This window comes from Eurypyga helias, unplaced genomic scaffold (genome assembly GCF_000690775.1).
Source record: "Eurypyga helias isolate BGI_N326 unplaced genomic scaffold, ASM69077v1 scaffold28726, whole genome shotgun sequence".
NCBI classification, from domain to species: Eukaryota; Metazoa; Chordata; class Aves; order Eurypygiformes; family Eurypygidae; genus Eurypyga; species Eurypyga helias.
In genome coordinates, this window is record NW_010257956.1 from 9,369 (window position 1) to 30,465 (window position 21,097).

At 49.7% G+C, this 21,097-nt stretch overlaps 1 protein-coding gene across 1 annotated transcript in view; it reads left to right on the top strand.

Moving 5' to 3' along the window:
• Positions 1 to 21,097, top strand: part of PTPRA (protein tyrosine phosphatase, receptor type, A) — a 27,580-nt gene that overhangs the window by 3,801 nt on the left and 2,682 nt on the right. The window contains exons 4-16 of the mRNA XM_010154203.1: positions 5,127 to 5,211; positions 6,529 to 6,602; positions 9,343 to 9,479; positions 11,171 to 11,261; positions 11,729 to 11,805; positions 13,031 to 13,067; positions 14,906 to 15,003; positions 15,149 to 15,268; positions 16,232 to 16,398; positions 17,811 to 17,946; positions 18,733 to 18,882; positions 19,004 to 19,097; positions 19,780 to 19,856. Coding sequence (XP_010152505.1) covers positions 5,127 to 5,211; positions 6,529 to 6,602; positions 9,343 to 9,479; positions 11,171 to 11,261; positions 11,729 to 11,805; positions 13,031 to 13,067; positions 14,906 to 15,003; positions 15,149 to 15,268; positions 16,232 to 16,398; positions 17,811 to 17,946; positions 18,733 to 18,882; positions 19,004 to 19,097; positions 19,780 to 19,856 — 1,343 coding nt within the window. The remainder of the gene's footprint in view (positions 1 to 5,126; positions 5,212 to 6,528; positions 6,603 to 9,342; positions 9,480 to 11,170; positions 11,262 to 11,728; positions 11,806 to 13,030; positions 13,068 to 14,905; positions 15,004 to 15,148; positions 15,269 to 16,231; positions 16,399 to 17,810; positions 17,947 to 18,732; positions 18,883 to 19,003; positions 19,098 to 19,779; positions 19,857 to 21,097) is intronic.

Sequence of the window (21,097 nt, forward strand, 5' to 3'; positions counted from 1 at the left end):
AATACCAGTGTTACCATCCCTAGAGTTGGTTGACCAAGGTGTAAGAAGGCATGCAAGAAATTTCCTTCGGGGGTTTTTTTTTCTGCTTATGAATTGTCTTTATTGTCTGTGACTTTCCCTATCTGATCCAGGACCATTCTGAAAATGATGTGAATAATTATTATTCTCCTTAATTCTACTGGCGAGCAGTAGCACAAATCCATTTTTTGTAATATAATAGCACTTAGGGACATTCTTCCGTCTCTCAATTCTGAGGACTGGCATTGCCACCAGAACATTTGCAATTACTTGTTGCCTTAGCCGTATAGGAGCGGGCAGAATGGAGGTGCAGCCGGTCTGGTTGCTACCTAGAGAAACACACTTCCCCCTTGTGTTTTCACCATTGCTCTGATGGGTGTTTCAGCTTTGTGCCTCCGCAGCAATCCGCTTTGCGCTCCTTGGTGTGCCAAAGCCACACCGTCCGCTGGTGGGACAGAGGAAAAGACGCTGTGCGATAATTTCTGTCAGCACACATTGGCACAGAGGATATAAAAGGGATGCAGCTCCCAGGGAATTCCTTTAGAATAATGGTTTGGGTGGTGTAGAAATATTCTGTGTAATTCCCTTGGATCTGGCGTGGCTTAGGTGTTGTTCTGTGCTGTCTCTGCCATTGTTCATCCTGGCTCCTGAGAGCATGGAAATGAAAAATGGGGAAAAAATCTTACTTCCTGGTCATATTAATATTGCTATTTTATTACATAGCAAATGTAATAAATATTACCATTCATATTAATAGAGTAATTAATATTTTCCAAATCCTGTGACTTGGAGGATTATTCTGAGGGTATATTTGCAATTATATTGGAAAACTAAAAGCTTTCCTAACAAAATGTTGATTGAGGGTTATTTTGAAGATGATCAGAAAACTACTTTTTATCTGAATCAGTGAAAATCTTCTGCTTCTTAGTGCTGTCACTTGTACTGTCACGTGAAACCACCCGCCATGGTGTATCTCAACCACTAAGTACACACTGACAAGTGATTATTTACGACCCTCGCAGGAAACAAGTAGCCCTTTGATTTCCATCCCCCTCCCAAACCGACATTGGCAGGAGATGTCTGCAAGCTTTGGGGCTGGCTGATGGAGCTGCCCGTGCTGGAGTGTCGGTGCCACGCAGGGCAGTGTGGAAGGATGTTTTCAGGTGGCTCTGCTCACTCTGGTCTTCTGATCTGGGGTCAGATGGGGATTTTTCCTCAAGTCAGGCTGCTGGAAATTAGTGGTGTGCCTTTCTCAGCAGCACCCAACTCTTGCAGTGTCTGCAAGTCCTTCCCCATCCCCGTTTAGTAACTGTGACCTTTTAGGGCGTCCGTAAGCTCTTCTTGTGCTACAGCTGCTAACGAGATGGTTTAAGGCTTTGCAAACCTGGAAGGGAGAGGCTAACTCAGTTGTCCTCAGCAGGCTCGCTGAAACGTCTTGCCTGCTTTCCCCAGGGGGAAGAGAGTAAAGCTGCACAAATATGTATGACTTTACCTGTTCAAGGGGTGACACCATGCTCCAGGCTCAAGTTCCACGTCTGAGATCGCCATGGGGATGTATCAGCAAGACAGATCGCTTCCCAGTGGGGCAGTGTGGGTGAGAAGAGCCATGCCTTCTCTGACTCCATGCCTAGAGTTGGTATGATGGATAAAGCGGTCATTTCAGCAAGCAGAAAACCCTAGTCCTTGGCTGGAGAGACACTAATGCTTCCTGGTGTGTCACCTCCTGAAGGGATCGCCCGATGGTTGCACCACAGAAACACAGACTGGTTTGGATTGGAAGGGACCTTAAAGACCATCCAGTTCCAACCCCCCTGCCATGGGCAGGGACACCTTCCACTAGACCAGGTTGCTCAAAGCTTCCTCCAACCTGGCCTTGAAGACAGCCAGGGATGGGGCATTCACAGCTTCTCTGTTTTCCTATGAATGGGTTGAAATAAAGCGTCCATATCCCACCAGGATGGACAGAAAGCAGCAGAGAGACCTGGAGCTCGGGAGGATCCTCTGGCTTTGAAGCATTGCTCTGCTTGTTCCTTACCTCTCCCAACACTCCTCACTGCCATGGTAGCACCTTGTAAGAGATGGGACCAGAGAACTGCTGTGCCAGCCAGCGTACAATGAGAGACTGACCTTGTCCTGAGCAAAGCATGTGTGATGTATTCCCTAGGGACTAATTTAAGGTGTTTTGTGAATGCACTCACTGGTTTATCCTGAGCCACAGCATCTGGTGTGGCTTCTTCTTCCACATCCCAGATAAAACCAGGAAGGAAATACTGCAGGAGAACAAATGGATGTTGCATCACAGATCCACTCCTGCAGGCTCTGTGTGATGCTTACAGGGAACATAGCTGGCCTGTGATTTAAACCCTGCTTGGGATCTAAGAGACAGGATTTAAACTCTTGCTTCTGCTCTGCTCCCCCTCTGCAACCACTTTGCAGGATTTGCTTTTCCAAGAGCTCTACACCTCGTGTGCCAGGGGTTTTAGTTAAGAAATATTGACCCTATGTCTTTGCTTCCACTTCATTTTACTCCCTTTTTTTTTTTTTTATGATCCCATAATTTCTTGTCTGCTCAATGGAACTCAAGTTTTGTAGTCAGGCCTTGACAGCATTGAGCAAGGAGGGCTGCTCGGCCCTGTCCCTCTCTGCTGGGCGGCTGCGCCCAGGTCTGCATGCTGTATAGGGGACAGCCCATAGACCCCTATAAAGCACCTCTCCCTGCAGTTGGAGACATGATCTCCGGCATCGCAAGATGGTTTGCTGCCTCCTCAGAGGTGCTGAGACAAGATTTAAGCATCCTGATGCCTTCCAGGCTCTGTACCAAGGTGGATATGTCTGTGGAAGCAGAGGGTCGATCTCCTTGTTCCTTCCACAGGTGAATTGCAAGTGTAAACCCCCCGGGGCCAAGGCTCAGGACAGATGGGAGCTGCCGGGGGGTTGGCACCACTCACCAGGGCTGGGTGGGGAAGGAGGGACCAGCTGGGCACCCTCCAGTTTGTTTCCTGCCCAGGCTTTGCTGGGTGGGCCGGGCAGCACACCGACGGTTAACGGCCGCGGTGGAAAAGCTCTAACTCATCCAGCCAAATGTGTCAAAAAAAAGGGCTGCAAAAAAACCCAACAACCTCCCCAGGCTCCCTGCATCCTGCTGCCAGAGGCACTCCTGCCGAAACCCCAGCCCATAAATCACATCTCCTGCCAACCAATGCTGCCGCAACAGCCCCTGCCTGGCTCAGCACCCGTTGGGCTGAGCTTAGCTCCCTCCAAGGCAGGAGAAATGCTCCAGCAATGCGTAGTGGGGACACGGCACCGTGGGCTTTCACAAGGCAGCTCTCCTTGCTCTCCTGCAGCCGGGATGGCAGTGATGGCTACCGTCAGAGGTCTCAGCAAGAAGCACGTTAGAGGGGAAGCAAGGGCTGGCCATGGTTGGGCTAAGACTCTCCGTGGTATTTTGCCCTCCTCATCTTGCTTTTGGAAAGCGTCAGGTTGGGAAATGCTAAGGCTCAAGCAGCTGCCAGGAGCGCGCGAGGGAGAAATGCCTCCCAATAAATCCCTTGGCTTTTTGCTGCTGGGCTGGGGGAGATGCTGAAACATGAGGATGTGGATGGAAAGAACAAAGACATGCAAGACTGGGGAGGATTTCATGGGTTTATTTGCCACACCAGGTCATTGCCTTCAAATCATTACTCAAAAATCACATCTTATGGTCAGACTAACATTCTACACCTCACGACCACAGAGGGACAAATGCAAAAATATGAGTGCTCCTTGGTCGCGCAGGAGACAGAGGTTGACAGAATAAATCCCACGTAAGAAAATTGGCTGGCTGAAATTGCTGAGACACGTGGAGCAGGAATCTGCCCTGGCAGGGAAATGGATGCACAGGAGGTGGAAGGGGGGTTCATGCCCTGCAGTCTGGGGGAAACGAGACATGTAGACACAGCGCGGTGGCCCATACAGATTGAGCGAGCTGACGGAAAATGAAAATGCCCCCAGCTGGCGTCGCTGGCATCTGCGTTTATCTGAAAAATCGCCCTTCAGGGACATTTTCTTACCTGGTTAGCGTTATTTGGCTTCCAACCCCTTCTGGGTAATTTTCTTGCACCAACCACTGTTTCACTGACCTCCAGGCCAAGTTACAAATGTCTTATTTAACAAAAAAAATCCATTGTGGGTCCCAGAGGATGGGAACATTTCAGATGTGCCTAATCTAAGCATGTTTCCAAGGGAATTGTGCGGTGCCTGCCTTTGAGAAGCATCTGCTAGGGAGCAAACAACAAAGCGAGCCAAATCAGTTCACGCTCGGTGGCCTTGCGATGCAGAGCGTGCACAGTGGGTTGTCTAACATCACCTCCTCTCCAAACTCAGTATTTCCAGGGAGGAAAGAAGCCCCAGGAGGAGCCATCTCTTTGCAGTGAGCCAGACAGATGATAAATAGCTCAGTGTCCCTGAACTTCTCCAGCAAACCTCAGCCTGAGGGTGTTCAGAGCCCCGGTGCAGCAGGAAGCATTGCCCTCTTGTCCTGGCTGACAAGGAACTGGAAGCAAAATCGTGATGGTTTTGCAAATGTAATATCTGTGGGATCTTACAAAAGCCACAGGTTTCACCTATTTTAATATAAGGTTCCTTATCATGTTTTACCAAGCCTGTTCAGCAACTTCTCATACAGAGATCCTTGCATCTCAGGCAGAAGACTTTGTAGGTCCCCAGGTGATAGAGCACGAAATACTGGCTGGTGGACCACCATGGCCACATTCAGTTCTGCATAAGAAACTCCAAAGATGGCTCGCTCACAACTTTCTCACTCGCTGTTTTCATCTGCAAGGTCACAGCTTCACAGTAAACAGGTCTTAGAGAAGATTGAGGTGCTTTGAATAGCGGCTACAGGTTGTAATCTAACCTGGGAGTACCCGAGATATGTGGTGCTCGCTCAGGTCGTGTGTCCGGCTTCACCGTCAGACTTGACAAACGTAACTTTACTCACTACTTCTTTTTTCATTGTTATTGTTATTGTTGTTTACAAGCAGAAACTGTAGACCTCTGCCCTGTTACGTGATGGCGCTGTATATTCTTTGACAGCCGTTGATAACTACACTTTTCTTTTCCTATTGCAGACGAGACTCCAATTATAGCTGTGATGGTGGCCCTGTCTTCCCTTCTAGTCATAGTATTTATTATTATTGTGCTGTACATGTTAAGGTAAGAAATGCTTTAATGCTGATTTCCCTTATTTGACAGAAATTAATTACGGAATGAACACGAATAAGGCTTTTGGGCTTTTTGGGCCACGTTATATTTTTGGGCTGTTTCCTAAGAGAAAGGGTTTTTAAGAAACCTGTAAGGATAATGAAATTTGTGTTTGGGGTTATCTAGTCAATTATGCTTATTCCTTTCTCTGTAATGCTGCTCCTCCCTTGGGTAGTGCCTGTTCTGCGACTAAAAATCTCATATTTAGTAGGACAGATTAAACTGAAGTCCCATCAGTTTGGTTAAAAAGCCCTATCAGTGCAGGTAGGGTTTCCTTGCAAAGCTAAGTAAGGGTGTTGGACTGATAATCCTGGGAAGCTGAACACAGCGCTTGAGGCAGAAAGTCTTTTGCATGTATCACCAGGTATGTTATTCCTTGATTCCCATCTTAATATTGAGCGTGATCCAACATCCAGAGCCAAGCCATGGGTAACAAACCCATACGTCATGCCTGTGCATCTTCTGCTGCGAGGTAACCAACGACTGGTGCTTGTTAGGTGATGCTGTGGCTGGAACTGTAACCAAACTCCGTTTTTAAAAAATCCAGGCATTAGGGCTGCTTAAAATGAAGCTTTCCCAGCTCCTGAGTGCGTATCTGCTCAGCTAGAAGAGGGTATTTATCCACCTGCATTTTAATTTACTCGATATTTTGGGGATTAAACAAGTAAGAAAAAAATAATAGCTATTTCCTTAGTAGTGGAAAAATTCCCTTCGTCTCTTGGCTCTGGGCCTGCCCTCGCAGCGGTGAACCTGTTGGGAGTTTTGCCTCGGGAGCTGGGCAGCAGCAGCAGATTTTGAGTCCTCCCCACCTGGCTTCCAGCCCTTAAAAAAAGGGTTTCTGTTCGCTGCCGCCTGCCCGGTGATTCAGCAAAACCCTTAACTTCAGGCCAAGAAAGCGAGAGCATCTGCTTCAAGTTAAAAGCACATGGAGAAGGGCTTTTCTGCAGAAGGACGGCTCAACCTGGGGTTTATGTGCTTTGCTGAATCAGCGCGGGGAGCAGGAACTCCTTGGGGTGTCCTCTGTAAAAAGCAGCCCTAAAGCTCCTCCTGGCTTTCACCTTGCTCTGCTCTCCTGCAGACATGGTCAGTTAAAGGTTACGCCCCTCGGCAGGATTTTAGAGGTCCCATAGCCTCTTGGGCCCACCAGATCGTTCGTCAGGCCATGAGAAAGTGAGGAAAGCCCTTTGTGGCTGGATCTCACATCTAGAAGGTAACCCCGGCTTCTTGGTGAGTATCTACTGACCTTCTCCACCTCCTTGTCTTTGGTAGGTTCAAGAAATACAAGCAAGCAGGGAGTCACTCCAACTCCTTTCGACTGTCCAACGGCCGGACGGATGATGCAGGTGAGACCCGTGTCGGTGTATGACGGGGAGCAAAAATGCATCTCACGGAAGGAATAAGCTTTGTTCATATTGAAAAGGGTCAACGTGAACATTCTTCAGAATAACAATGGGGTATTTTAGGGTTTTATTTTTCCCTCCGCTTGGAATTGGCCACAGTTAGCTAGTGAAATAACCAACAATTCTCCTAAAAATTGTAAAAATTACAAAAATGTCCCAGAACCCTTGAGGTGGCAAAAGCAGGTTTGGTTTATGCCCTGTGGGGCAGCTCTCTGGGCAGCACAGAGTGACCCCGGCTGGTCTGCTGACCCCACGGGGGCCTTTCCCCTTCCCACTCAGCAATAAGACACGTGCAACATGTTGGGCAAGTGGCCAACGTCATGCCCAGTGGCACCTTTTAGCGGTCAGTTTGAGTGGAAAGGGGAACACACTCAACAAATACTATTTTGCAGAGGTGCTGGAAATGTGTAAAAAGGAAAAGGAAAATTGTGTTCCCTTTACATGTGGTCTTGGAAGGGTGTATGAAGGTGGTCCTGAGTGTGAATTATTATTCCTGGTGGGAATATTATAAACCAGAATAAATATAAATACACCAGAATAATATAAATATTTCACACCAGAAGACAGACCTCTGTAGGAGTCCAGGAAAACCTGTGGATTGCATCACTGTCGCAGTCTGAGCCCGGTGCCATGACAGCACCTGAGGACCCGGTGGGCTGGATGCCCCGGCTTTGTTTTCCCACCTCATTTTTTGTAGGGAAGTATTTTTTCATTTACATTTTTATTTGTTTCTTGCTCTGAACTTTCTCTGTTTTCCATGATTTTGGCAAACTTTTATAGAATAAGAATTTATTTCACCAACTTAATTCCAGAGACAACAAGTTTGCCCTCAAGTGGTTAAGAGTAGAATGTGCAATCACTTCCAACACTGAACTACTCATGTTCCTCTTGCATTTTCACCGTATCTCTTTGACTCAAATAAGAACCTTTTTTGGAAAAGCACGTTTTTGGGGAATAATTAAATATCCTTCTACCCTTTCAAATTAGGACGATGTCTGACTAAGATTCTCATGCAAATCTTCATGCTAACTGTAGGCACTGAACTAATAGTTCTGAGAGAAAGCAGAGAATACGTTGGTTTTTCTTCATAAAAACCTTTTTGGACCTCTTAAAGATGCATAAATGCAATTTTCAAGTCTTGTGCAAGCCTGCTGTGATGTGTAAACTCTTCTGTCCCTGAGCTTGTCTCATTTTCTGGCTTTGAGCCAGAGCTGCCCGTTGAGGTTCTGAGGTTGGGCATCTCTGTCCATACGTACACACTGAAGTAAGCGCTCAAGAGGAGCCACCACCTCTTAGACCCAGTTCAGATCCTTTTTCTGAGCTGCCTCCACAGAAAGCAAAGACCTTTGGAGCGAGCACTAACAAATCAGCACCTTATTTTTTTCACGTTGGCAGTTCTCTACCCAAGTTTAACGTTGCTGCAAGCAAAGGGGCGAACAACATAAACTGTTAGTTGTGTTGCTATAACCCTCGCATGGTCTTGCTTGACTTCGTTGAGGAACCACAAGCAACAGCTACCTTTGCTGTGTCCACCTGGGTGGTATGTCACAGTGATGGTGCCAAAATTTCCATGTGAGTGAGAGTCTGGATTCAAACCAAAGTGGTCTTCATCCCCCAGTGTTGATGAATTAGAATTATAGAATCATTTAGGTTGGAAAAGATTTTTAAGATCAATTAAGGCCTTTAAGACCATCAAGTCCAACCGTTAACCCAACACTCAGGCAGATCAACACTCCTGTGGTGTCCTCTGCAAACTGACTGAGGGTGAACTCAATCCCCTCATCCAGGGCACTGATGAAGACATTAAACAGAACTGGCCCCAGTACTGAGCCCTGGGGATCACCACTTGTGACCAGCCGCTAACTGGAGTTAACTCCATTCACCACCACTCTTTGGCCCCAGTTTTTTACTCCGTGAAGAGTACTCCCACCAAGCCATGAGCAGCCAGTTTCTTCAGGACAATGCTGTGAGAAACAGTGTCTGAGTCTGCTTTGCATCCAGGTTTTCCTTTAGTAAAGCTTTGTCATTCCCTGTTTGGCTGTCTTGAACACTAGGCTGGTTTCTTTCTTGCTACCACAGATGTGGTGTGGACTTTCCCAATAGGACATTGCCTATTGGTTCCCATCCCTCCACTTCTGCCAGGCAGCTTTCCAGCCCCTCACCCCCAACCTGTGGCGTTGCAGGGGGTTATTAGAGGTGGTCTAGCATAACACTCAACCGCAGGGCGATGAAAGAATTTTGTGTTATCAAAGCATCTCCAGATTTTTTTGCATCATCCATAGGAAGAGCAGAAGGCAGGAAACATTGACAGCCAGGTTGGACATCAGAAGAAATTCTTCCCAGGGAGGGTGGTGAAGCACTAGAACAGGTTGCCCAGAGAAGCTGTGGATGCCCCATCCCTGGAAGTGTTCAAGGCCAGGATGGATGAGGCTCTGAGCAACCTGGTCTAGTGGAAGGTGTCCCTGCCCATGGCAGGGGGGTTGGAACAAGGTGATTTTTAAGGTCCCTTCCAACCCAAACTGTTCTGTGAAGCTATGAAAACGCAGGACAGTGAGACTACTAGGTGGCCCTAGAAGCAGACAGCCCGGGGTGTGGAAGGTCCCTGTGCCCAGCGGATCATGGGTGAGTGCTGGGCGTGGCGAGCAGCGGGATGGGCACCTCTGATGCATGGGTGTCATTGCAGAGCCTCAGAGCATGCCGCTACTTGCCCGCTCCCCCAGCACCAACCGTAAATACCCGCCTCTGCCTGTCGATAAGCTGGAAGAGGAGATCAACCGCCGGATGGCAGATGACAACAAGCTCTTTCGGGAGGAGTTCAACGTGAGTGCCTTTGCTTCTTGCCCTCAAATCCCGCGGGCTGCTCGTGGCTTTGGGGTTACAGTGTGTGCTGTGCTTCAGAGAAGTGTATTTGAGAGCTTTGCAGAGGGAATGATGATCTGCCTGGTCCTCAAAGGGCTGCAAGGTGAGAGGACTGATTCTGGTGCTGAATCTGCTGTGATGGGGAGCAAGCCACTACCCCTCACTTTCACTACAGAAAGGAGAAGTTTGTTAGCAAACGGCACTTTGGAGTTACATTTTTCTGGGTTCAGGAGATGTCCTGGATTCCTTGGGGTCTTCCAGAGCTTCCATGCCTGCTTCTTTCCTTCCCCTCCCAATCCTCATGGCTACAAGGAAAGCATTGCCAGCATGAATGCGCATCAAGGAGTGCCATGTCGTCTTAAATCCACAAAGAGCCAAATCAAGAGCTCTGACAGAGAAACGGAAATGGCCCCCTTTATTTCAGGGAGCTGTTAACCCTCAAACAGAATAATGGCAGTTTACAGGACAACAGTTGGCCTTCGGCAGTGAGTAATAGTTCCGGTATTGTGCTTAGGCCACAATGCCAGAGCGTCTCTTCTGAGATGGCCACAACCTCTTCCTGACACTGCTGAACTCTTCACCTTCTTGTGATGACAAACCTGTTCCACCTTGGCAGCACAAAAACAGGCAGAGCACTAATGAGAGAGGGGACAGAGTTAAATAACTGGCTGGAGTATCACAGCACGTAACAAGGGAGCTGCTGAACTACCTGGGCTCTCCGTCAGCCTAATTAATGAGAGAAAACCCCCCGCTGATCGTGTTGTCTGCACTGCAAAGGTGTCATCTGCAAATAACGTTGAGCTGTAGTTCCGAGGTGTGATACGGCCAAATGGGGGGCATGAGAAGGTAAACAAAAAGCCACTTGACTTGCTCCAGCTGTTGCACAACTTGATACCCTTCCTGGCTGGGCTTCAGTGAAACTAAGTAGGTGCAATGGATGCGCAGGGAGGGGGATTTTTTGGGTTATAAATACTCAATCGTCCTGCAGACTTCCGTTGCCAAAGCACGTCCTGTCAGCTGGAGGAAGGGATGGGAAATACCTCCAATACCTTCTCATCCTCTTTGCTATTTAAAGAGGATGTGGAACAACGGTGCTGGTGAAGCACCTTCTCCACTCAAGCGTGAAACCCGGCTGCTGTGACCGGGACAGCATCGCCTGTGATCCCAGCATCCCCCAACCCCAAGGTCCCCGGTGCTGCTGGATGACGAATAGCTCCCTGCATGGTGCTCCTTCTGTCGCTGGGTGTGCCTGGGGGCTTTAAGGGGGTCACCATGTTAAGGGAGGGAACCTCAGTAGGAGCCTCTGTGAAACAAGCTCCTTGATTGCTGGGCTTTGACTAGAGGCTTTGCTGCCACCTCGTGTGCACGGGTCCGGAGATTCCAGGTGTTACGTGTCAGAAGGGATTTGCTCACCCCAGTCCAGCCCAGGCTATTTAAATGGTGGAGGTGGGAGGTGGGGGTTGTGGGGACACGTCCAAAGGGTGTGGTGGACAAGGGGTTGCTGCTCACTTATCTCCTGGAGACAAGCCAAGGGTGGCTGCCCTCCGATGGGATGCTCAGATGCAGCGTGTGCCAGCATGCCGGGTGCGTTATGGTTACTGTTGTGCTGTGAGTAAGAACATCATGGAAAACCCCCTCTTCTGCCGTTGCAGGCTCTCCCAGCATGTCCCATACAGGCCACGTGTGAAGCTGCTTCCAAGGAGGAGAACAAGGAGAAGAACAGATACGTGAACATTTTGCCCTGTAAGTATCGGAGGACATTGAGTGGGGGGAGACACAGCTGTGCTGCTGTGAGGCTCCCTGTTCCTGTATTTGGGGTGCGTAAGGACATGGTTGAGCTCGTTTCACCTCCCATATGAGTGGCTGGATCTACTTTAGCTTTAGATACATACTAGGAGGAGCTCCACGGAGCTGTCAGTGGCCAGGAGGCCATGGAAAATGAAATGGGTGGGAAATGCCGAAATGACCAGCTCTTGCTGGGCAGTGTGTGGCTGTCTCGGAGGCAAATGTGTGTGCTTTGCAGAAAAAAAACTTCCTTGGGCAAGGTCTAGCACATCTCCGGGCTTAAGCAAGAATTATTTGGGAGCATAAAAGTGTTTGGGGGAGGAGCCAGCAAGCCCAGGCTCCACTCCAGCACCGAGCTTCCTCGCTACACCAGATTGCAGCTACATGGAGGTGGTTGTTTTAATGCAGTTTTAATTTTCCTCCAGATGATCATTCCAGGGTTCACCTGACTCCTGTTGAGGGGGTTCCTGACTCCGACTACATCAACGCCTCCTTCATTAACGTGAGTTTTGTGACTGGAAGGGGAAATCCCCACCGGTGCATCCTGGACAGAGGTGCCTGGTCCTAGCAGGAGTGTGGGGTTTTTATGGTGTGTGATGTGTGCCTGGGAGAGGGTGGTTAAGAGACTACCTCCTGTTAACATATCCCCAGCTCCTTCAGAGCAATAAATCAGATGGGTTTTGATCTCATAACCTTTGTGTGGCTTTGGCAGAGCTCACCGTGCTTCACTCTGTGCCTTGAGCTCAAGCGAGCACAGTTGGAGTAAGAGGCTGAGAGCTGGAACTCAGATTCAAGCTGTAGCTCTGCCCTTGCTTTGCCACAGTCCCATCTTTCCCCAGTTCTAAAATAATGAGAAGCACTTTCACCGGGGTGCTGCAAGGCTGAGCCAGCGGGTTTGGCAGGGGTTTGGGAATCGTTCCTGCAGGAGTTGGGGATTTCTGATTAACGGATGATGAATGGTGTGGCTGGTTAATCATTGGTACTTTCCAGCTTGCAGGGTTGGATGTGGAAAGAGGATGAAAAATAAGTCAAGGAACCCAGCTAAAACAGAAGCAACATTGCCCTGCTCTGCTTTTAGGAGGAGATGGGTCCTAGATCAGCATTAAAATCAGCATTAATTGTTGGAAGATGGGGCTGTTGAACCAGTATTTATTTATTGAAGATGATTCTATATGCTCATCACCATCTAGCTCAACTAATTTGGAAGGGTAATGTGAAGAAGTAGACTTTGAGAGAGATTGAGGCACATGAAGAAAAGCAAGACCCAAATGAGCTTTTTATTTTCTTCGCCGATAAATAAATATCTGTTAGGAAATACACAAAATGAATCCCCATGAGTTCAACAACCCCATCTCCCGACGATTAATGCTGATTTTCATGCGATGCTCTGGATGCAAGGTCTGATTCAAGTGGAACGGCTGTCGGGTCCCACTTCATGAGTACTTTGTGCCAATAAGTGGGGTCATTCCCACATTATGTGAGCATGGGGAGTGTTGAGTGTTGCTGTGGGTCAAGGTGGTTTTGCACGGGGATTTTCCATTATTTCTGTCCTGCTGTTGGAGCTGTTGCTCCTCTCAGAGACTGCAGCCCCTTTGCTGCACAGGGAGGGGTGAGCAACAGAGGAGGTGATGTCTCTGTTTATTAATGGTGTAGATGCATTTCATGAACCTTATGTTGGATGAATACTCGTCTTTTATTTGTCTTCCTTTTTCTCCTTTCCTCTATAGGGTTACCAAGAGAAAAACAAGTTCATTGCTGCACAAGGTAAATGCTTGGTTATTCCTGTAGCTCTGTCTGGTGGCAGTTGGGCTGGGGTCATAAAATCATAGAACCACAGCATGGTTTTGGTGGGAAGGGACCTTAAAGCCCATCCAGTTCCAACCCTCCTGCCATGGGCAGGGACACCTTCCACTAGACCAGGTTGCTCAAAGCCTCATCCAGCCTGGCCTTGCACACTTCCAGGGATGGGGCATCCACAGCTTCTCTGGGCAACCTGTGCCAGTGCCTCACCACCCTCTCCGGGAAGAGTTTCTTCCTGGTATCCAATCTAAATCTCCCCATTTTCAGTTTAAACCCGTTACTCCTTGTTCTGTCACTACAGGCCCTTGTAAAAAGCCCCCCCCCCAGCTTTCTTGTTGGCCCCTCCAGGTACTGGAAGATGCTATAAGGTCTCCCCGGAGCCTTCCCTTCTCCAGGCTGAACAAGCCCAACTCTCTCAGCCTGTCCCCATAGCAGAGGTGCTCCAGCCCTCTGAGCATCTCCGTGGCCTCCTCTGGACTCCTGGTCCTTTTCCTTGTGATTTTGGGGCCCCAGAGCTGGATGCAGAACTGCAAGTGGGGTCTTACCAGAGGGGAGCAGAGGGGAAGAATGTCCTCCCTTGACCTGCTGGCCACACAGTTTTGATGCAAGAGTCCCTTTGTTCTGCCAAGCTGTGCCAGTCTGACTGTAGCACAGTGCATTGCAGAGCTTCCCTGGTCAAAAGGAGACATGGCAGGTCCACAGTTTGTTCTCAGAGCGGTTTTCCCGGTCAAAGACCAGTGCTGGATGTGCTCGGGGTAGAAGAGAGGCCCTATATATGCCATACCAGTTGCTGAAGGGTGTCAAAGCATTTCTGTCCTGAGCCCTGTCCGCAAGTGGTTGTGATCTCTGGGAAACATTGGCAGTGACCTTCTTAATGAAATCCCCCAAATCTGTTACAGTGGAGAGCACCACGCTGATGTGGTTTCATTTCTGCTCCTTTTTAAACCTCGGTAGACAGTAACGTAGACTCATGCCCTCGGGGATAAATTTCTCATGGTCTTCAGAAGAGAGGCAGGACTATTTACCTGTTGAGAGCCACAAGCATCACGAGTCTTCCCGAGCTCAGCTGCCACCAGCTAGTGCATCCCCAGCTTGCGTGCACTGTCCATAGCCTCTGGCTCTCTTGATTTCCTTGTACCAACCCAAACATGTCCCTAAAACCAAGATGCCCACTTGCAAGGGGGGTTCACGTCAGCAAAAGGGGGCTGTCAGACCATGTTTGCATTTCCACTCCTGACTTGCAAGTGGGTTAGAACATCACCTGCCAGTTTGCATGGCCATTGCTGGAGAAGGAAGGCTGGATCAGATCCATCAGCGGTACCAGGCTTTGGCTCTGCTTTTCTCTTGACATGCCCTTAGCCTCAGGCATGGTGTGGGGGGTCTAGGCTGAGTCAGTTCCTTGTCTGGCAGGCAGCAGGTAACTATTTTTGTGCTACACTGAAATGGGATCCCGTGGTTAAAGCACAAGGCTCAGGGACAGGACTTCTGCAAGCCACTTGTGCTGGCCACGGTTTCCCTGGGTGACCTTGGGCAAGTCATTTCCATGTTCTGTTTTAATGATTTCCCCCTCCTGGGCTACAAATGGAATTCCTCGTCATAAAACATACCCAAAAAGCCCAGCCCTTGTGTGATAGGATTATTCCTTGGGTTTGCCGACATTCCCACACACCAAAACACCTCCTGTGCTGACATCTATTGGCAGAAGATGTGTTGCATCGTCCGTCATGTAACAAGATGGGTTTTGGTCCCAGCACTTGAAGGGTTGGTCCCACAGGCCACATTTCTATTCACCTTCCCCTTAGGACCAAAGGAAGAAACAGTGAACGATTTTTGGAGGATGATTTGGGAGCAAAACACAGCGACAATTGTCATGGTGACCAACCTGAAAGAGAGGAAAGAGGTAGGTGCCAGAAGGCTTCATGGGCTGGTATCTAACCCAGCCTGGTCCGAATCCAGCCCATCTCATGCCTGTGGGCATGTCTTGTGGCCGGTCCCAGGCCTGCGAGGGACCAGAGGTCACCTGCCCCTGTTTTCTCTCCCCACAGTGTAAATGTGCTCAGTACTGGCCGGATCAGGGCTGCTGGACGTATGGGAACATCCGAGTGTCTGTGGAGGATGTGACTGTTCTGGTGGATTACACCGTGCGGAAGTTCTGCATCCAGCAGGTGCTGGGGCTTGCATCTCCCATCTCATCCCATCCTGTCTTGTCCCACCCCATCCCATTCCTCCCCTCTCTGTGCTGGGCATCCAAAAGGTGCTGGAGTGCTCCTCGACTCCTCCAAGGTGCTGTGAGAGCAGAATTGGGATGAAATGACCCCAGCATCCATTTTTAACTGGAGTTATTAAGAATATACTCTTCTTAAACACCTGGGAGCCTGTTCCCAGCAGCTACCAGCATGGGTGTGCTGAGAGCAGGGAAGCTAAAGGATGCCAAGGCTGAATTTCAGTCCTGTGATACTCCAGCACTTGCTGTTACCAGTACCAGTTCCTGCTGTCACCCACACACACTTAATGCCTGCAAATAATCACATTTATCCCATGAGCTGAGACAAAATCCAGCGCTGTAAGCGTTGGTTTTGATTGCTTTCCCATCTGCCACTACATTTTCTTGTCCTCTGAGGAGGCTCTGGATGGTTTAGCCACTCTGTTTTCCTTCTACTCTGAGAGGCAAGCAAGGAAGAGCTGGTGACTGAAAAACCTGTCTGGACCCTGAGCAGGGTTCTCCTGAGCCTTATCCAATGGCCTGGGCATGGGGGTTTTCCTCCCCTGCCTTTAATTGAGGATGCTGTGGGTAGAGGTGTGGGAAAGGATGGAGCAGCAGCTTCTGTTTGAGCCCACTGGGGATGAAATACAGCAGCTCTGCCAGGTTGGAGCCACAGACGAGGCTGGGCTGGCATCTCTCACCCCTTGGTTGCAGGATGTGATGCTGGCAATTAAAATGTCATGATTTTAGAGACTAATTTGGTCCCAGAGCCTGGGTCCATGCCTTTTTGGTTTGTGAATGCAAGCGCTTCCTAAGCCATCCAGCTCAGTCTTGGGCCTGTAGCTCCTTCCCTGCTCTTTGCTTTTGGGGAAGGAAGGGAAATCTGAGTATTTCTTATTGATCTGAACACACGTTGCCCCTTCAGGTCGGCGATGTCACAAACAAGAAGCCTCAGCGCCTGGTGACTCAGTTCCACTTCACCAGCTGGCCTGACTTCGGGGTCCCCTTCACCCCCATCGGGATGCTGAAGTTCCTAAAGAAGGTGAAGACATGTAACCCCCAATACGCAGGAGCAATAGTTGTGCACTGCAGGTATGTCCTGGTCACGGCTGGCCTCTGCCTTTCCTGGGTCGCTTGGAAAGTGTCTCCTATTTAATACTCATATTTAATAATTAAGGGTTTTTTTTCAGTCAGGCCTTTTTTATTATTTTTATTTAACTAATCCATGGTCAATTGGGAATGTTCCACATGGGAACATCCAAAAAAGTGCATCTGGACTGAAGGAACTTCTTGGAATCAGCAATGTGATGGTGTTACAGCTTGTGTTGAGTGGTCTTCGTTTGGGTTAGATGGTGCTGGGTGAGCCAAGCGCTGCCAGGCATTGTTGGCATCTCCCTTGGATCTCCACGGCCCTGGACATGAGAGGGCAAGATCCCATGTTGGGCAGGCAGCATGTAACTGGCAGCATGCCTGGGAGCGGGGACCGCAGTGTTTGACCTCACGTGGAGTGGGTTCAGGCACAGCAGCACACCTGGGAGAGCCATGGGAAGCTGTCCACATAAGGGAAAGCCCCGTGGCTTAAGGCAGAGATGACCATATTTGCAGTGTCCCATGTCCATCTTTCCAGCTTCCACATCAGGAGGCAGCTGACAAAAGAGCTTTCTCTTTCCATAGCATCTGCTGGCATCATCTTACTTCTCCTTAATGGTTGAGTTACTAGCACAGAAAAATGGCTTCCTGTGGGCTCCCCTTCCTGTGGTGGAGGGTGACTGGGAGGAGTAGCAGGCAGCTGGTGGGAACAGGCAGCCTGGAAGGACTCTGGAAGCCATAACTGGCTTAGGCCTTGCTTTGGCTCACCCTGCTCTGTGCCTTCATGCACTGCAGTCACAGAACAGTTTGGGTTGGAAGGGCCCTTAAAGACCATCCAGTTCCACCCCCCCTGCCATGGGCAGGGACACCTTCCACTAGACCAGGTTGCTCAAAGCCTCATCCAGCCTGGCCTTGAACACTTCCAGGGATGGGGCATCCACAGCTTCTCTGGGCAACCTGTGCCAGTGCCTCACCACCCTATCTGGGAAGAATTTCTTCCTGATGTCCAATCTATGTCTCTTCTCTTTCAATTTAAACCCATTACCCCTTGTTCTGTCACTACAGACCCTTGTACAAAGTCCCCCCCAGCTTCCTTGTAGCCCCTTCAGGTACTGGAAGGCTGCAATAAGGTCTCCCCGGAGCCTTCTCTTCTCCAGGCTGAACAAGCCCAACTCTCTCAGCCTGTCCCCATAGCAGAAGTGCCCCAGCTCATCTCCGTGGCCCACTCTGAAGATGCTGTGTGCATCTCTCTACAAAACCCAGGTGACACTGAACACCAGCCTGAGGACCTCGCTCGTCTCCAAAACACAGTTTGCCCTTTGCTCACTGCTGGGAAGTGTCTGGCTCACTACTGGCCACTCTACAAGGGACCCCAGTGCTGCTGCACTGACCGCTTGTCCCCTCTGCTCTTTCAGCGCTGGGGTAGGACGCACAGGCACTTTTATCGTCATCGATGCCATGCTGGACATGATGCACGCGGAGAGGAAGGTGGATGTTTATGGCTTTGTGAGCCGGATCCGGGCTCAGCGCTGCCAGATGGTACAGACAGATGTAAGTGTGCTGCTGCTGATGCTTTTGGGCTTTGCTCACTGGAGTTACATTTCCTTCGTGCTGTTGGTCCCAGCCTGCAGCAAAGCCTACATGGAGGTTGAGCATCATCCCTGATTTTGGAAGGATGATGCATTGAGTGAGTCTTTCACTGGGTCCCACTCTTTTTAATCCCCTTCACAGAACCATAGAATCATTTTGGTTGGAAAAGACCTTTAAGACCATCAAGTCCAACCGTTAACCCAGCACTGCCAAGCCCACCACTACACCATGTCCCTGAGCGCCACATCCACACGTCTCTTAAATCCCTCCAGGAATGGTGACTCCACCACCTCCTTGGGCAGCCCCTTCCAGTGCCTGACAGCCCTTTCTGCGAAGAAATTGCCCCTAATAGCCAATCTAAACCTCCCCTAGTGCAACTGGAGGCCATTTCCTCTTGTCCCATCACTTGTCACTTGGGAGAAGAGACCAACCCCCACCTCTCTGCACCCTCCTTTCAGGGAGCTGTAGAGAGTGATAAGGTCTCCCCTCGGCCTCCTCTTCTCCAGACTTGAATAAAGTTTTATGTCATCTCAGCTTTGTGTGGTGTAACAAATAAGGTCCCGGTCCCCATACAGGGGTAGAAACGCTGTTACCCCCTTTTCCAGGGTCTCAGAGGGGTGCTGCGTGCCCAGAGAGCATGGGTGGGCAGCAGGGCAGTGGGTTTGCAGCCAGTGTGTGTGTGGGCACCGGGATGTGCTCACTGAGCATGGAGCAGAGTTTGATGGCTTCTCCCTGCAACCCTTGCAGATGCAGTATGTGTTTATATACCAAGCCCTTCTGGAGCACTATCTCTATGGTGACACAGAGCTGGAGGTCACCTCATTAGAGATCCACCTCCAGAAGATCTACAACAAAGTGCCAGGGACCAGCAGCAACGGGTTGGAAGAGGAGTTTAAGGTGAGTGTGGCTGTTATCCGGTGGGTCTGATTGGATGGTGCTGGGCTGCGGGGACCACCGTGTGCTGCCTGGCGCTGGGTGGCTCTGAAAGCCGCCTCTGTTTTTGCTCCTTTCTCTGCAGAAGCTCACTTCAATCAAAATTCAGAATGACAAGATGAGAACGGGCAACTTGCCGGCGAACATGAAGAAGAACAGGGTGCTTCAGATAATTCCATGTAAGTCTTGTTTGTCTGCCTGGGAAGGGCATGTGTGGTGGGTGTGGGGACCATCTGGGTGGTTGGGACAGGAGTCAGGCTGGAGAAAGGAGCTAACAGGAACCTCAGAATCACTAAGGTTGGAAGAGACCTATAAGATCATCCAGTCCAACCATCAACCCAACACAACCACACCCACTAGGCCATGACCTCAAGCACCACGTCTACACGTTCCTTGAACACCTCCAGGGATGCTGACTCCACCACTTCCCTGGGCAGCCCATTCCAATGCCTGACCACTCTTTCAGTGAAGAAGTTTTTCCTAATATCTAATCTAAACCTTCCCTGACACAACTTGAGGCCATTTCCTCTTGTCCTGTCACTAGTTACCTGGGAGAACGTTCTTCTCAGCAGGTTTATGCTGCCAAAGCTTTCTGCCTCGAGGGAGAAGGGAGTCCCAGTGTTGAGCAGGTCCTTCTCCTGGAGTCCTCAGCATCCCCTTCCCCAGCCCAGGGCATGGCCAGAGGCAGAACTGAGTCTCCTTGTCCCAGCCCAGGTGCTGTAAACACAGGACTACCTTTCCCATATCTGTGTCCTGTTACCTGGGGCTTGGTGACTTCCCAGCTAAAGGCCATGCATGGTTATCAAGGAATCATGCTTTAAGGTGTTCCCCAAAACCCGGATCCTTTCTCTTCTGTTTCAGATGAGTTCAACCGAGTAATCATTCCAGTGAAGAGAGGTGAAGAGAACACAGACTACGTAAACGCTTCCTTCATTGACGTGAGTCGTCTTTAATCTTCTTTCTGTTTTCCCCCGATGGAAAATCTACCTCACACTGCTTCCTATGGAAAGGATTCAGACCACTTCTCCTTTGGGTTTTGTGAGGCTCTTCGTGAGACTCTGCTTTGCCCTTCGGATGGTGCTTTTCCAAGAAACCCCCCTGTATGTACAGTTCCTTGTGATGGTGGGAGAGGAGAGCTGGAGTTTGAGCACAGCCTCCAGATCCTGGTCTCCCGTCTGCCACTCTGGTCTCTGACGATGGCTTTGGAGAAGCAGCTGCACGTAGCCGCGGAAGTGATTGCCATACAGCACTCTTCATTTGGTCAGAAAACATCCACTAGATTAGGGAATGGAGCAATGCACGGATCCCAAACCCCTTTGAGAGAAACCAGGTCAATCCCATTATACCTGTCTGGGTGGGGGCAGGAGGTGAGGCAGGGAGGTTAAGTGCTTTCCTTGCTCCCAGGAGGGGGTAAGTGATTGCACATCCTTTTCTCGTGTGAGTCATCCTGCTGACTTCGGGGGACGTCTCCTATGAATGTTTGTCTTCGTGCCGTGATGGCCAAGCGGCAGAGCCCTGCTCTTCCCTAGTCCAGTGTCTGTCTTCATCACCTAATGGCATGGTTGGGGGTTTTTTCCCTCAAAAGGCAATTACTGTCGTGGGTTGCACCAGTAAAAAACAGCTTATTCCCGGTTATAACGTCCCCAATTAATTGCTCCCTGAACTCTCCTTTGCTGGGTCCCCGCGGGTTGCTCTGGCTGCCTGAGCATCTGGCACAGCGCGGCCGGGGGCAGCCGCCGTGTTCTGCGCCAAGATCAGAAAGCTTAAATGTCACATAAGCAATTTTTGTTGAGGATTCAATTTCCTGCCTCTGCTGAACTTTGCTTAAACGACAAGCGCCAAACGACGAAGCATCGTTAGTCACAGGCTGCAGCGAGGGCACAGGGGAATGTCAGAGGATTTGGGAAACGGAAGCGCTTTGTGGTTGTGGAGAAGCCAGAATTGCCCAGATTTACTGCTGGTTTTCATAGATCATAGAATGGCTTGGGTTGGAAGGGACCTTGAAGATCACCTAGTTCCATCTAGTTTTGCTTACTTCTTCCAAAAATCCCCAGTAAAGAATCATACCCGGAGCTTAGGCAAGGCTCTGCTCCAGTGCTCCAGCTTCACAACATCGCTTAGGAGTGCTGGGAACCCAAATCTTCCTTCACCAAACAGATAAGGCCACGCACGTGTAGGG